The sequence below is a fragment of the Carassius gibelio genome, chromosome A1, assembly GCF_023724105.1.
Source record: "Carassius gibelio isolate Cgi1373 ecotype wild population from Czech Republic chromosome A1, carGib1.2-hapl.c, whole genome shotgun sequence".
In the NCBI taxonomy this organism is placed as follows: Eukaryota; Metazoa; Chordata; class Actinopteri; order Cypriniformes; family Cyprinidae; genus Carassius; species Carassius gibelio.
The window spans coordinates 22,154,039-22,169,369 of NC_068371.1; the positions used below are offsets into that span (position 1 = coordinate 22,154,039).

The 15,331-nt window shown below is 39.1% G+C and overlaps 1 protein-coding gene across 14 annotated transcripts in view; it reads right to left on the reverse strand.

The window, feature by feature from the left end:
- The window catches only part of LOC128015755 (regulating synaptic membrane exocytosis protein 1-like), a 79,446-nt gene that overhangs the window by 45,295 nt on the left and 18,820 nt on the right, over positions 1 to 15,331 (reverse strand). For 12 of the 14 annotated variants that reach the window (XM_052599899.1, XM_052599915.1, XM_052599863.1 and 9 more), the window contains exons 3-5: positions 10,392 to 10,412; positions 4,113 to 4,381; positions 1,700 to 2,574 (exon numbers count right to left, since the gene is read on the reverse strand). In XM_052599899.1, the coding sequence (XP_052455859.1) occupies positions 1,700 to 2,574; positions 4,113 to 4,381; positions 10,392 to 10,412 (1,165 nt within the window). The remainder of the gene's footprint in view (positions 1 to 1,699; positions 2,575 to 4,112; positions 4,382 to 10,391; positions 10,413 to 15,331) is intronic. The other 2 variants (XM_052599987.1, XM_052599873.1) reach the window with 1 other exon arrangement.

Genomic DNA, 15,331 nt, shown 5'->3' on the forward strand with positions numbered 1-15,331 from the left:
TTGAATCCGAACAAGTGAGAGTTGAACTTTTAAATCCATAAAGTGTGAGGTAGCAGTTTACTGTAATTATTCCTGATTTGTATTTTCTGTGTGTTTTAAAGCATTTTGAGAAATACTGAATCTGTTTTGTGTGTGTGTGTGTGTGTACTTGTTTTTCTATTCTGGTGGGGACTAAACCTGAATACACACAGACTCATGGGGACTCGTGTCACGGTGGGGACCTAAATTGAGGTCCCCATGGGTAAACAAGCTAATAAATTACACAGAATGAAGTTTCTTGAATATCTAAAAATTCAGAAAGTTTCCTGTGAGGGTTAGGTTTAGGGGTAGGGTTGGTGTAGGGCGATAGAAAATACGGTCTGTACAGTATAAAAACCATTACACCTATGGAGAGTCCCCACAAGGATAGCTGACCAGACATGTGTGTGTGTGTGTGATTGTGTGTGTGTGTGTGTGAGAGAGAGAGAGAGGGAGAGAGAGCAGGATAAATAACATAGCTTTTTGGCAGCCATTACTCCAGTCTTTTGCATAATATAAGCCATCAGAAATCAATCTGTTTACACTTGCTGCCACAATCACAAAAAAATATACAACGTAACCTTTTAAGACCCTGCAGCTTCATATGAGGACATCATATCTTTGTGAATTTCTCTGAGACTGTACATGCCACAGTTTTGCCAAGTCTGGATGTCCTGTATAGAGCACATTCAGGGCTTTTTAGAGTTACCAAATGATTGGATGTTTTACCATGACCACTCCCTCCCCTTGGTAATCAAAAATGTCTGAAATTAATTTAGTGACACTCTTATAGAAATATTATAATATTTTGTAAATATCATTTAAATCCGTCTTATTTTTTAATTGTGAGTCATAAATCAACATAGCAGGAAATGTTATGGGGTTTCAAATCAAAACATGACTTTCTGTTACGAAACAGGACATTGATTTCAAACATAAAAGCATGTTTATTACACATTTTTGGAGACATAATTGAATAGGGAAAAAAATTATATTTCAGTATTTTATGAAATAATATATATTGTTATGAAAATCTTGTCAATTATTACTCCCATTATTACACTTCTTTTTTCATTACGTTGCCCAAAAAAACACATTATTAAGCTTACTTGATTTAGTTTATAGATATATTGTATATAATGAAAAAAAAACTGTTTATGTCACTGATCTCTATTATAGATCAGTGGTTTATGGTCATTTTACACACATTTTGAAGAAACAAAAATGGTATATTGATAATAGCATAGTTATAACATAGTTGAGAATCATCTTTATGCAAAATTTGGTATAAAAAATAAATAAAAAATAATTAATTAAATTCTTGAAAGCTAAACAAATAATAATTGGTAATTAAAAAAAAATAAATTGTTTTTGCATTTGCATGTTCATTCATGTCTTTTAAAAAAATTTTTTAAGAAATTAAGTCCCACATAAGACATAGCAATATCTTAATATCAATAAATCTTAAATCTGAAATATCTTAAATCATTGTTTAATGCTCTAAACAATGTAAAGACATTGAAAATGACAAAAAAAAAAAAAAAACGTTTTTCTCGGGTCTTAAGTTAAAATATATATATATTTTATTATTAGCACTACATTTACCACTGTACTAGGGTATGTAAATAAGAGTTTCTAGTTGCTATTTCACAATAAAATTAGCTACATAAAGATGACCTACCTTTTTCACTAACACTTTCAATCTCCACATCCTCACAGCTGGTGTATTCAGGTGTGGAGCCGCCCTCTTCTTCTGAGCTACTGATGGACATCTGCCTTTTGTTGAGGCATCGTTTCGGTCTATAGCCTCTAGGTGGAGGTGGCCGTAATGACTCAGATTGGTCCGAGCTAAGAGAAGAATCTTTACGCATGATTTCTGCAGCTTTTTCCCGCTTAGCCCTGTGCAGAAAAGCAGCAGACCCAGGTTCCAGATGCCCCTTTGGACCCCAGTTCTGTCCGTCCCTGAGGTCTGGGGGTCCAGTAGGGCCCCCTTGAGGGCCACTGTGGCCCTGTTTAGCAAGGGATCCTTGTCCCCCGCCACCACCCCCCACGGTCCTGTCCACAGAATAAGCTCGATGGTTTTCTAAAAAGGCCTTGTGGTTGTCATTGTTAGTTATTCGTTGCCTGCTCATGCGATATCCAGCAGCCTCACTCCCATCTTGCATCAGTCCAACTTCGTTGATGGCTAGGTCACTGTGATGGCGCTCCTGACGCATTTTGGACACTTTGGCATGCATACGCATTTCCTGTTCCTCCTTTTGTGGTTTAACAGGGTAGCGGGCGAGGTTCGGGTCACTGCGGTAACGAGTCTGGTACTCCTCCTCCCGTCTTTGACGCTCTCGCTCTTCATCCTCCTGTCTCCTTCGCCGCTCGGGATGGTTGGGCTCATTCTCTGGGTGTTCCTGTGAGTGCCCTCTCTCCAGTCGTCTGCTGTCATGCTTCTCACCTGGAGCTCGGTCTTCAGAGGCCTGTGATAACAACCGGCCAGGGCCTCGCCTTCTCTCTCCATGTCCAATCACCTTTCCATTCTGCTCATGCAGGGACACAGGTCTCTTCCTATTATTGATTAGACAGAAGTTGGAAAGAGTGTCAGATATAGCATTTGGAATTTCCAAATACTACAACCAATTTGCAATCACAACTGCTGCAGTAGCAGTTATTTGTATAATAAATAGCACAACACCTGTTAACCCCAGTGTTTCAAATTGTGGGAATTCAAATCCAAAAAGGATTTAGCTGAATATGAATCTGATAGGAACACAAGCAACAGACGTCATCTTATAAAGAGATTACAAGGCAGGAGCTGCAGTCCACATACTGCCAGTTGAAAACAGGTCAGGATGAACAGATTTTGTTGAAATGTCCAGCTTAAAATAGAACAAACTCTATGTTGACAGTAGGGGTATGTACTGTAACACAACATATTTTGAATATCACATAGTGGTTAGAGAGTTTAACTCCTAACCCTAAGGTTGTGGGTTCGAATCTTGGGCCAGCAATACAATGACTGAGGTGCCCTTGAGCAAGACATTAAACCCCCAACTGCTCCCCAGGTGCCGCAGCATAAATGGCTTCCCACTGCTCCGGGTGTGTGTTCACGGTTATTGTGTGTTCACTGCTGTGTGTGTGTGCACTTTGGATGGGTTAAATGCAGAGCATGAATTTTGAGTATGGGTCATCATACTTGGCTGTATTTCACTTTTTTTTCACTTTCAATTAGGACTGCTTCACTCTGGAGCTGTTTATAATTTGACGTGCTATCTTAAAAACATGGCAATAAGGTCCAATTAAATAACATTAGTTAATGCATTTGGTATGAACTAACAACAAACCACAACAATTCCAAATACAACTAATTTTAAAGCATTTATTATTCTGAGCTAATCTTAACAAATATACTTTTGTTCATTTAATCGTGTTTGTTTGTAAAACATTCAATATAAATTCTGTTCGCGTTCGGTCACATGTCAATCCAAACCCAAATCCAAGTGTTTGGATTTCATTGAAATACGAATGAAGATATGTTTGCTATTTCTCATAATTTTTCCCCAATCCACTTAAAGTCCACATAACCAAAATCTACATGCTTCGAAAGCCGCAATGACATTGTAAAAGTATCAGTGTAAAAGTATTGTAAAAGTAGCTTCCAGAATAAGAAAAAAAAAATATTGTTCATTGTTGGTTCATGATACCCAGTGCATTAACTAATGTGAACATTACTGTAAAGTGTTTTCAAAACTACAATGCACAAGACGCTGGATACAGTACAATACAATATGGATACAAATACGGGGTGACACCTTAAAAGGAGATGTATGACAGGGATGGTAATTTTATTGTGGTTTTACCATGCAGCAATACTAAATAAATAAATAAAAATATATCCTAGCTGATCTCACAGAATAGGCAACAAGACTACTATTATGACCCATCCCTACAGTAGTTGACACAGTATACAAATGCATATTTTAGATGAGTTCTATCAGTGAATATGCACTTCTGCATTGCATACTTCATTTTGATCAGGGGAGAAAGTAAGAAATATAACTTAGGATAAGCATGTGTGTTAACTGAGGAAAGTTTTTTTGGCCTACTTGTCTCGTGGCGGTTCACTGCAGGAGCGTGAGGCGGGCATCCTATCTGCTCCTTTGGTGGGGTCACCAGCACCAGTGCTGGGTGGAAGAGTGTCGTTAGTGACCAGAGCCTGTGATCTGGAGCGCAACTTCCTGTCCTTCTCCAACTCAGGGACATTGAGGGGAGCGCCCACACTAAGAGGCCTCCCCCCAGGCCCTGATGAAAACCATTCTCCCGATTTAGTTAGGATTTCTTGCTGTTTCCTGCACAGGTTACATACCCACATCACCTGCATAGACAAATACAAGTGTTATTAAGGTAGGCAGAGATTGAGGATCATTGTAAATGAAGAAGATGTAAAGTACAGCTAATATATTAGGCTTCAGAATACTTTAATTACATTGTTTTAAACATTCTCCTATAGTATAAAAAAAACTAGTAAACTTGTCATAGAGACAGAGAGACATACATAAACGCATAAAGTACTTAGATTCAGTACATCCACACACTATCAAACATAACAAACATTGGACTTCCATTCGCTACATTTAGCTAGCATAATGTTAAAGTAGCAATTTCTTTGTGCGATAGGCAAGGACAATATTATAGGATTGAGTCAACCACACTGAACAATCAAGCTCTGTAAAGTATAAAAGAGTCTATTTTCAAGTTAGTCAGTCAGTCTACTGTTTTATGTTTATTTCCTACACCTGCTGGATTGCGCTAATTGCTGTTGGCAGTTATACAGTATTTTGAAAAGTCATTCAAAGGATGGAGTTCTAGTAATCTCAGTACAAGCCTTGAAAGCTGTTAGTACTGTACATTAAAACCCCATAAATACTTTGACAAGTACAGTTGTCCAAGTAGTTCCTACTGAAACAGGACATACCGTAATGTTTCAAAGCCCTCAAAGGCTTTTTTTTTTATATTCCTATTGTAGTTTTCGAGACATTTAAATGCAAATTAAAACTTTGTCGTCGTGATATTTGCCAATCCATTGAATGTCCATGATTTTTGAAAACTTTCAGACTTTAAAAGTATTGATCAGCGCACATACACTCAAAGCAAAAATTATTCAGACACCAGATATAATATAGATCAAATAAAAATGTTTATATTCTTTTACTAGTGGGTGCATACGGAAGCCGGGAGAGCTTTACTTACTGCAAATGAAACAACACATGCAAACCAACCAATATACAGAAACGTGCTGCAAATTCACACAACAAACTATTTTCATATTTCAAATCAAGGGACAGAAATCAGTCATGTTAATTAAATATATAAAAATTTATGTTTCGAAGATTAACGGAAGTTTTATCGGTTTGGTGAGTAAATTAATCCTCACCAACACTTACACTTCAAATTTATTTTTTGACCTTTCTTGACCTGCTTTTTTCTTCTTTTTCTTCATCTGGTTAGATTTTTGAATATGTTTTTATATCATCAGCCTCATATTTGTCAATCGCTTCCTCCCATCTCTTTCCTTTTCCCCAAATGAAGCCCTATTATTGATCCCTGTAATGGTTCATTTGTGAGATAGATGACTGAGGCTGCCTAAAATACCTCTACTGACACCATATTTCTTCAATTCCTCTGCCCATATTTCTCCCACCTTCTCACTTACACTCCCTCTCTCACACTTTCTTTTTAGCTAGCCTGATCTGACATGATTAGCGGGAATGCTAAATCAAATGAACAGCTCTTGCCTTGACAACAAGTTCAATCTATTGATGTAGTAGCAGATTCTTAAAACACCCTTAGAATAACAGTAAATCCACTCCTATCTTAATAAATGTATTTTTTATTGCTTTGTATTGTCCTCATTTGTAAGTAACTTTGGATAAAAGCATCTGCTAAATTACTAAATGTAAAATACAGCTGTGATGGCTGCGGGAAAAAAATGGATGAGAAGGAAAGGAAGCGAAAGGTCTGTGCGATACAGAACTGTGTAAATCACATGCACACCCTGCAACCGACACTGCATGTTTTATCGATTCGATGAATGGCGTGAGAACGGAAAAATCATCCCCCGAAAAGCCTGTAACATTAGTCCTCTTTAGCGCCTGATGATCAAAACAGGATATTTTGCAACAGACACAGCTAAAACACTTCATTTAGAGTACTGTGATGTATGACAGAGGTTTGATATTTCATACAGGTTCAAATGAAAACATTATGACTTCTAATGTTGACAATCTAACTATTTCACACTACTCACATGGTGGCGTCCTCCTAGATAATGGATCCCCTCTCACAGGGTCAACCTTCATCTCCATGAACATCCACAACAAATGTCCTTGAAGAGTCGCCAGTGCAAAATACCTTGCCAACAAATGTGTCGCATTTCGGTGTTGACCTGATCTTAAAGAGTAGAGAGGCTGTTCTAGGACGGGATGGATATGAGGGAGAGTGAGAGAGAAGGGACGAGAGAGCATCATGACCTGATTGGATCCAGTTGGCATAGCTCCAGCGTAATCTGAGGTAAATCAGTTGTGCAGAGGCCCACAGCTGTCAGCCAGCCAGAGAAACATTCTCAGGAAGGATTAGCAATCTCTGCTAATCCCACCACACTATTGCTAGCCCTTCCCATTATTCAATCCAGTGATGACACAATGCAGCATGTGCTATTTCTATCAACGGCACTGGGAAAATACCACTGCAATGATCTTGATCTTGAAAAAATGGACCACAGACCTTTAGTCGCTCTCAAAATGGAAATGTTCTTATTTATAAACAGAAAGTAATTCACACCTATAAGTGAAAACTGGTTTGGCAGATCATGATCAGAAGGGTTTAAATAGGAACAGAGAAAATCATAATAAATGTGAATATGTTTTGTTAAGGACTACATGCATAGACGGCTAGATTACTCATCACTAATTTTGTGCAGTCGAGGATGGGCATAATAATCCAAGGCTTTAATCCTTGAATTAGATGGAATTCGAGCCACACACACAATAGAGGATTCACTTTCTCTCTGATTCATTTTTTTTTCCTCCAAAAGCCAGTTCACAACAACATCCAGGGCAGCTAAAGCCATTAAAGCTTCTCATCTTGCAAAGGCTTGATTCAAGATCCCCTTTCCCAACTGAAGAACTGAGGAGGGAAAATAAAACATTTTAAAATGTAGGCCAATAAGACCTGGCCATTGTTATGAGAGGGAGAAAGAGAGAGAGAGAGAGAGAGAGAGAGAGAGAGAGAGAGATTAAATCTGAGAGATGACAGGAACTGTATTCCTGAATAGTATGAATAGGATTTTATTGTGAAGGGAGATCACTAGTAACTAGTAAGTATTAGAAGACCCCATAAAAATCAGACCGTAAACAAGTATAATTTAACTGCAGACCTGAGGTCAGCTCATATGGAAAGAGAGAGAGAGAGAGAGAGATGAGGAATGTTGTGCAAGTTTGTGTGCGTGTGTGTGTACATTTATATGGGTGTAAATACAATCTGTCCTGTTCTCTAAGCATAAGTGTGCCAGCCACCCCCTGCTTTGGTGAATACTGTTCTCCATGGTAACCAAATCAGTGAGAGGAGAGGAGACATACAGAGGACATTCAAGTCTCCAGTACAGAGAGTCATGAATATCATATTAATTTGCTCTTTTCTATTTCCTAACGACTAGTTAGAAACTAGCGTCTCTTTTATTTAGACAACAGTAACAAAAAATGTTACATTTTAGGTCATTCTAGTTTCAGTGAATTCAATGCAGTGTGATTCAATTATTTGTTTGCAGCAGTGGCAAAAATTATGTTATATGTAAGTTTGATTAATTGTGTGAATCAATGATGAGTCTGATTCAATAGCAATTATACCTAAACATTTTTCATATATTCTTGCTAAGATTTATATAAACCATATACAAATATGTCTAATGAAACTTGGAAGCATGAGCATGTTAAGATATGATATTCTTTTATGTAAACATTGTTAAAGCTGCAGTTCGTAAGTTTAGCCTCTTTGTCGCTATCTATGTTTGAAAACCTGGAATTCATTGATGAATGTTAAAACTTAATCAAGACAGATTTTTTGCTTTATTGGGCATCCCTTAAAGTGAGTAAATGAAACCAAAAGAACAAATGCAGTGACAGGTTTGATGCTAAAGAGAAATTAATGCAGGTGGGACAGGGAGAAATACGGCACTCTATTGCATCTGCTGTGGTCTGGGGTAAAGGACTGGGGCTCAACTGTGCTACTTCAGAAGAAATGGGTTATGAAAAATAACTGCCTTCCTCTCAAAAACTGACAGATCTGCTGACACAGTCTCCATTGCACACCCCATAGAGAAAACTTGCTCATACATCACACTAACACACACACATGCACAGCATGCATCCAATGAAGCACTCAAGGGAATTTTAATTTTAAAGCATACAGGCCCCTGTGACAGGCTGCTTCATGTCAGTACTAGATAAAATGGGTCCTATATTATGAAAAGAATCCCAGTATTTATAATGCCCCATTCTGTTTTAAAAAAATATAAAAATACTATCCATGCACTTAGCTGCTGGCACACATCAATCCAGAGAACAGACTCCTAAAGGACTTTCACATTTGCTTGGCTAGCTCTACTACTGGAGGACTGAAAGGAGGAATAGCATGTGCGCACATCAGCATTTGTGCTAGCCGTGTAAACAGAAAACGGGACAAATAGAGTCCCTAGCCAGCTGCTGGTCTGAAGGGAGGTGTTACACGAGTAAATAAAACTCATTCCTTTCTCCAACAACATGGCTAATGGCTAAGCTAAGCAGTTTTTAAGCTAAAAGGCTGTAAGGAAGAGATTGCTTCTTTATCTTGTTAGCGGGCCACAAGCATGTTGCTCATGAATCATCTTTGCATTAGCTTTCCAAAACATTTCCGTCAGTGAGTAATTTTAGCCTACTGTATAGTTCAGGTAGAGGCTAAATGTTAAGTCCTATGCTCTGATTAATCACATCTTGATTGCTAAAGCCCACAGTAATTTTCTTTTTTTTTTTTTCAGCTAGTATGTTTTACAAGAAAATACTATTTCAGTCTACCAAAATTGCATGTTTCATACCATTTGTTACTTGAGGTTTCTATGTAATTAAATGTGAAATTTACTACTGTAGAAATGTCTAAGTGAATTTTTTTTTTAAGTCAATCCTACACTTTTTTTCAGTGTAGTATATAACACACAGATTGTACATGTACAGCTTGTTATTCTAACCATGTATACATCTAACAATTATTTATTTATTTATTTATCGCGCCAGACCACAGCAACTGAGTGTAAACACATTTTTTTCAGTCATAACTTGCAGTAGGGCTGCGCAATTTGGGGAAAAAGGGGGAATTGCATGTTTTTGATAAAACATTTTGATTAATTATAAGCTTCTCATGTATAAAATCAGACACTGTGCCGCACTTCACTTTGAAACATGCAGCACATATATTTATTTAATTATATCATAGCTTTGAGATTTGATAATCACACACTAAGCCATATACTGATATAAAAATTTAACTTGTTAGTGTGCATGTGTTGACCGTCTGTGTAAGTGTACACTATCAAATGAAATGGAGCATTCTTTGGGCTTACTGTTGGAAAGACCCCACCTATATGAAAGCTGAGCTCTTTACCAAAATTACAACCACACACATGACATTCAGAGGTAGATGCTAAAAACTGAAGTTTATTTCTATTTAGCATGAATTCAACACTATTACCAGCCATTCAGAAAGACACAACAAGCACAAGAAACACAGACAACTGACAGAAAACACATCACACACACATAAAAACTCACAAGTCGCAAGTGCCCACTGGAGTGCAGGTTAAGTATTTCTCTGATTGCTTTCATCAATACAAAGAAAGTGAAATACGACTATAGCATTACGTGCTAAACCCTGGAATTTTAACCTTGAACTTTCACCCCATGACATGCCTATTGCAGTCCCAGGGCACAAGCAGGTGCAGTGAACATGCACAGATAAGCATTCTCTCATCACTGGTAGCACTTTAAGTGAAAGGAAATCCATTCCATGTTCAGAACACGCACTGCTGAAAATAATTTAAGTGCAGCTTACATGTTTAAGTTAAAACCATTTGACTAAAGAGCAGCCAGTTGTGAGACATTAATATCCCGACAAATCCAAACTACCCTATTCCCCTAACCCCCTTACTGTGGCAACGACTTTGGCATCCCTGGTGTTAGCAACAAGGAAGGGAGGGGAATGCAGTTCAGCCAACACATGCTAGTTTCCTATTAGCTGGCTCTCATGAGGAAAGAATTGATGTTGCCCATGCATAATCTGCAATACTCAAAATGTCTTACCCTGTCTTTCCCTATGAGATACTTTGCATGAACAGAAGACAAATAATGAGTGCAATATTAATAAAATTTTGTTAGTGCTCAATATAGCAGAAAAAAAAGTAACTTTCAATTATAACAAGATGCCATGACAATGCCAGTACATGGTAAAAAAAATATTTGTAATGGTTGTGAAAATGTTGCAGTAAATACCTGTTAATAACTTATGGTAATTTCTTTTTTTTTTTTTTTTAAGTAGCAACTATGAATTGCTGTACAATTTAAAGTAAAGATAGAGGCTCAGAGGGAGGGCCATCAGGACTATGATCAAGTCCCACATCGGCACGGTCTGAGGACGAGGAGGATTCAATCTCTGGGCGCCATTCAAGAACTTAACAAACAAGTCATTTCTGCCAATTGACTGGCAAGCTTCAAGTGAATTATTTATTACAATAGCTGCCACATAAACTTGAATGTCCAGCAACTCGTGCAAAAATGTCAGCACATGGGACACATCATAAGAAATTGGGTCCAGGCTTCATGCTGCACACCAGTCACAGAAGACTGACCATTTAAGGGCGTAAAGGCGTCTCTAAAATGGTGTCACCCACTCTCGCTGTTATATGGACTCCCATCGATGATCCAGACACAAAGGTTCCACAGCTCCAACTGGGGGTGCCAAATCATGCCCTTTGCCTGGAAGAGAAGGCTTCTTTAAGCGCTGTTTTAGTGTGCGTTGGCCTGCATGCCTGCTGGTACTTAAGGCGGGCGTACACGGTGCGATTTTTGCTGTAGTATGAGTTCGCATGCGATTTTTTTCAATCGTTTGGAAATCGCGTATGTTCGTATGGTCGTGGCTCGTATCATTTGCGATGAATTACGAGCCGAGCAGAGTGGCTTACCAGCACTTCCCGACCTCCCGATCATTTTTAAACATGTCTAAAAAGTTTGTGAGCTATCGGTCTGAATTTGTGCCATTTGTGCGGTTGAACGAGCCGATTTGTTGATTTATCTGAAGTTGACCAATCACGAACTAGGAAAACCACAGAAGAAGAAAGATGAAGACGGCAGCGCCACGGCGAATGTGGACTATTGACCAGGAGGATAAACTCACTGAAGTCTGACATGAACAGCGAGCGCTGTATGATGTTTCTAGCAACGTGTTCCAATGCCTTTTTAGTTCTCTCTCGCTCTCTCTCTCACACACGCATATGTAGTTTACAGGGACTCTCCATAAACGTAACGGTATTCTATACTGTATATCCCCATACACTACCTCTATCCATCATAGAAAATGCATGTTTAAAATTTCTATTAAACACCGTATAGTATTTTTTAAAAGCCATTTGGTTTATGAGGGCACAAGAATTGTCCTCACAAACCATGTTTACATTGAAATACCTATTTCAGATATTTATAAACCATATACAAGAACACACACACACAGGGTGACCAAACGTCCCGGTTTCCTATTGCTGAAAAATAACCTGTACGTGTAGGAAACAGTCACAGCTCGTATCAATATGTTATATGCAGAACAAGAACACAGGTTAGCGTAACACTGAGGTGAGTACATGTTATGTCTGGCTTGGAGGAGCTTGGAGACAACTGAGGAGATTGTTCCTGTTGGAGGCTTGACCGGGAATTGAAGTACTGGTGAGTGCTTTTATGGTGCTTTGATGAGATCGTTAATCAGTAACAGGTGTGAGTGCTTAACCAGGCAGGATCCTGACACTACCCCACCCCTCCAGGGTCTGCACTAGTGGACCCTAACACCATGGTGGAGCCGAAAGTGGGAGGAACCGGGGGGGGGGGGGCTTTGACAGGGGGATTTTGCGATATCCCAAGGCCGATCCACGGAGATGGAACCAGGGTACACGACGGAACCAGCGGAATGGAGTGCTTGATGGACCAGGCCGACATCGCCGGACTGGAAGCCCAAGGCGGAGCGGATGGCTTGCATGCCTGAGGCAGAGCAGAGGACTCGATTGACCAGGATGACGATGGGATGAGCGAGGATGAAAGGGGAACCAAAGGAAGGCGGGAGCCAGGTGAAGTCAAAGGGGTGGAGGGTCTAGGCAAAGCCAGAGACCCGGAAGACCATGGCGGAAGCTGAGCAACGACCGACCGAGGTTTGTCTGGATGGACAAGGGAGCCCGGAGGAGTCCTTGTGCAGACGGGCTTCAGTGGAGCCGAAGGGATGCAGAGATGGCCTGGAGCCGGCGGGCTGGAGACATGGGTCTGGAGTTCAGCAGGGGACTCCGCGCAATCCTGAGCTGGTGCACAGAAAACCTATTTGAGTTTGACGGGAGATCGGGAGCCTCTTCGGGGCTTACCGTGACATCGGGAGCCCCTTCTGGGCTTAACGGGAGATCGGGAACCCCATCCTGGGCTTAACAGGGGATCGGGGACCCATCCTGGGCTTAACGGGCGATCTATCGGGGAAAGATCTGTGGAGGAGTCTTCGTCTATAAGTTTCCCAAAAAGTTTCTGCGTGGGTGCTGCCCAGACAGGTGACACACTCACTGCGCCCTTATTCCTTCTGGAAGCCCTGCACAAGCCAAACTTGGTCCGCGAAAACAACGTCGCTAGGAAATTTACTCCGAAATTTGCTCTTTTAGTACACCGGATAGCCGCAAGGGAAGACTTCTGGCTTGTTCCTCTGCCAGGGCTCTTAGACGGTGGCAAGCGGCAGGCTGAGCTTCTTCCTTCTTCTTCGGCTTTGTAGTCTAGCGTCAGCAAAGAGATGATCCTCATTGCTGAAGGAAAATATTCTGATGAAATGGCGCTCTGAGCCGACTTATTCAGAGGGCTAGAGTGCCATTGGTTTGTGCAGCTACACAAATATGAACAAATCAGGATTCAGTACCAGTGTAAACAGGAGTTTCTATCAGTGATCCATATGTTATTTTGTATAAAATGTTTTTTTTTTTTAGTTAATGTTTATTGCTTTATTATAAGTGCAGTTTTCTTTTTTTTGTGTGTGCTATAACCATGAGCACTGTCTATGTTCTACTTATGATGAACTCTGATTCATCATGATTAATAAGGCTTTCCATTGTACCACCCGTTTTATTATGGTTTCTAGTACATTTTAAGGTAGTTCGATAACATACAGGCACCAATATACCACCCCCCCCCCCCCAAAAAAAAAAAAGAAAAGAAAAACATTGTCAAAATATTTTTAAAGTGAATTTTTCTATAAATGTTAAAAAAGAAGAAAAAAATATGAATTAACTTGCTTTTTTTACTGAAAGTAAAGAGATTCAAATCACTCTTTCTCACACACATGTACTTATACAACTTCTTATATTAGCAACAGAAAATGAATTAGTCCATTCAATCCAGTGATTGTACATATTCATATGTAACACAGTTTCCACAAATCACATTAGTAGAGCACACAGCAAAAAAGAAAAGAAAAGCTCTAACCACTTTATCCTCCTTGAGTCATGCAGTCCAGGAAGCAGAAAGTGAAAGACAAGCAAACAGAGGTAGTGGGGGAAAGGATGAGGGTTGGAGGTGGAAGAGAAAAATAAATGGTGAGAAAATGGAAAGAAAGAGTGTGTGAAAAAGAAATGGGGGAGGGAAGAGTGGGAGGAAAACGTGTTAGTGAAGCAACCCAGTTTTCTTTTGTGCATATAAACAGACATTTCCATATGGCTATTTCCATATAATTTTGCTTAATACATTTAACACTGAACTGAAATGCTATGTATGGGTGATCAAAGGTTAGTTTTCTATACATAAAAACAGACATGTCCAACAGTGGTCATGTATGGCTCTCTGGTAGAGATGAATTATGAGAACAGAACTAACACCTCAAAACATTTTCTCCACTCATACCAAAATAAGTATATCACAAAACACAGATGAGGGGTCCAAGCAACCTCACAGGATGCTTGTTCTACCCTATGAGGCCTCGCTGAATCTGTGCTTGCATCTTATTTGTTACACGATTTGTGTTTGATTTAGGAGGTCTGTACATGTCTTTATCTCTGTAATGCCCCCAACAGGGAAACACAAGAACTGATCTGTTACAGACAGCCTTCTAGGTATTGATTGATCAGAGCTGCTGGAATAAACAGGTGCCCTAAGCAGAATAGTATTGTTGTGCCCCCTCCTTCCAAGAACAAAAGCACACGTGACATGCCATTCTGTATCTGCGCCCGCGCTCACTCTCACCTCATGTTTGTGACTGAATACAAATTATCATCAGCGCAATCCGGCGCAGACAAAAGAAAGATAAAAAAGGCCAAGATGAAGCCCATGCATCACTTTCAGGTAGCTACATTCACAATCCTGTGAAACTTTTTTGACTGTTGACGTTAGTAATGTGTTTTAATGTCTGTAATAATTTCACCACCAACAACAACGCATCTTACTTAACATTCTAGTTTTCATGACTTAAAATGTATTATATAAAACAATGAGGCAATAATGATTGGTTAATTAATAATAATCGCATGGTTTTATTGAATAACACTGTTAAATTACATAATGTAGTTAATATAAAATAAACAATTAAAATTATAACAAATGCCTGAAAAGGACACCAATAATTGGCGCTGTTACACTTAGAGGACGATCAAGTTTAATATTGACCAATGTTTAATTCAAATATCCACTTGCCACAATTGCGAAAGGAATGCTATGGCCTCTTTAATTTTTAGATTTTAGATTTTTTATTTATTTTTTTCAGAATTGGGAGGAACAAAAAGTCAGAATTTTGAAATATAAACTAAAAAATAAATAAAAATACAATAATATAAAAACATTTATTCCATGGCTTCCAAAGAATGCTACTCTCATTTTCTGCCACCAAATAGACTAATTTACTTTAGCACAATTACAAAACTATTTTAACATCTCAAATACTAAAATAAATATAATGTGTTTTTGCATAAAATTCTTAATGAGTCTGATTGACAGGTGTGATAGTGTCACACCCTTAGAAATATTAT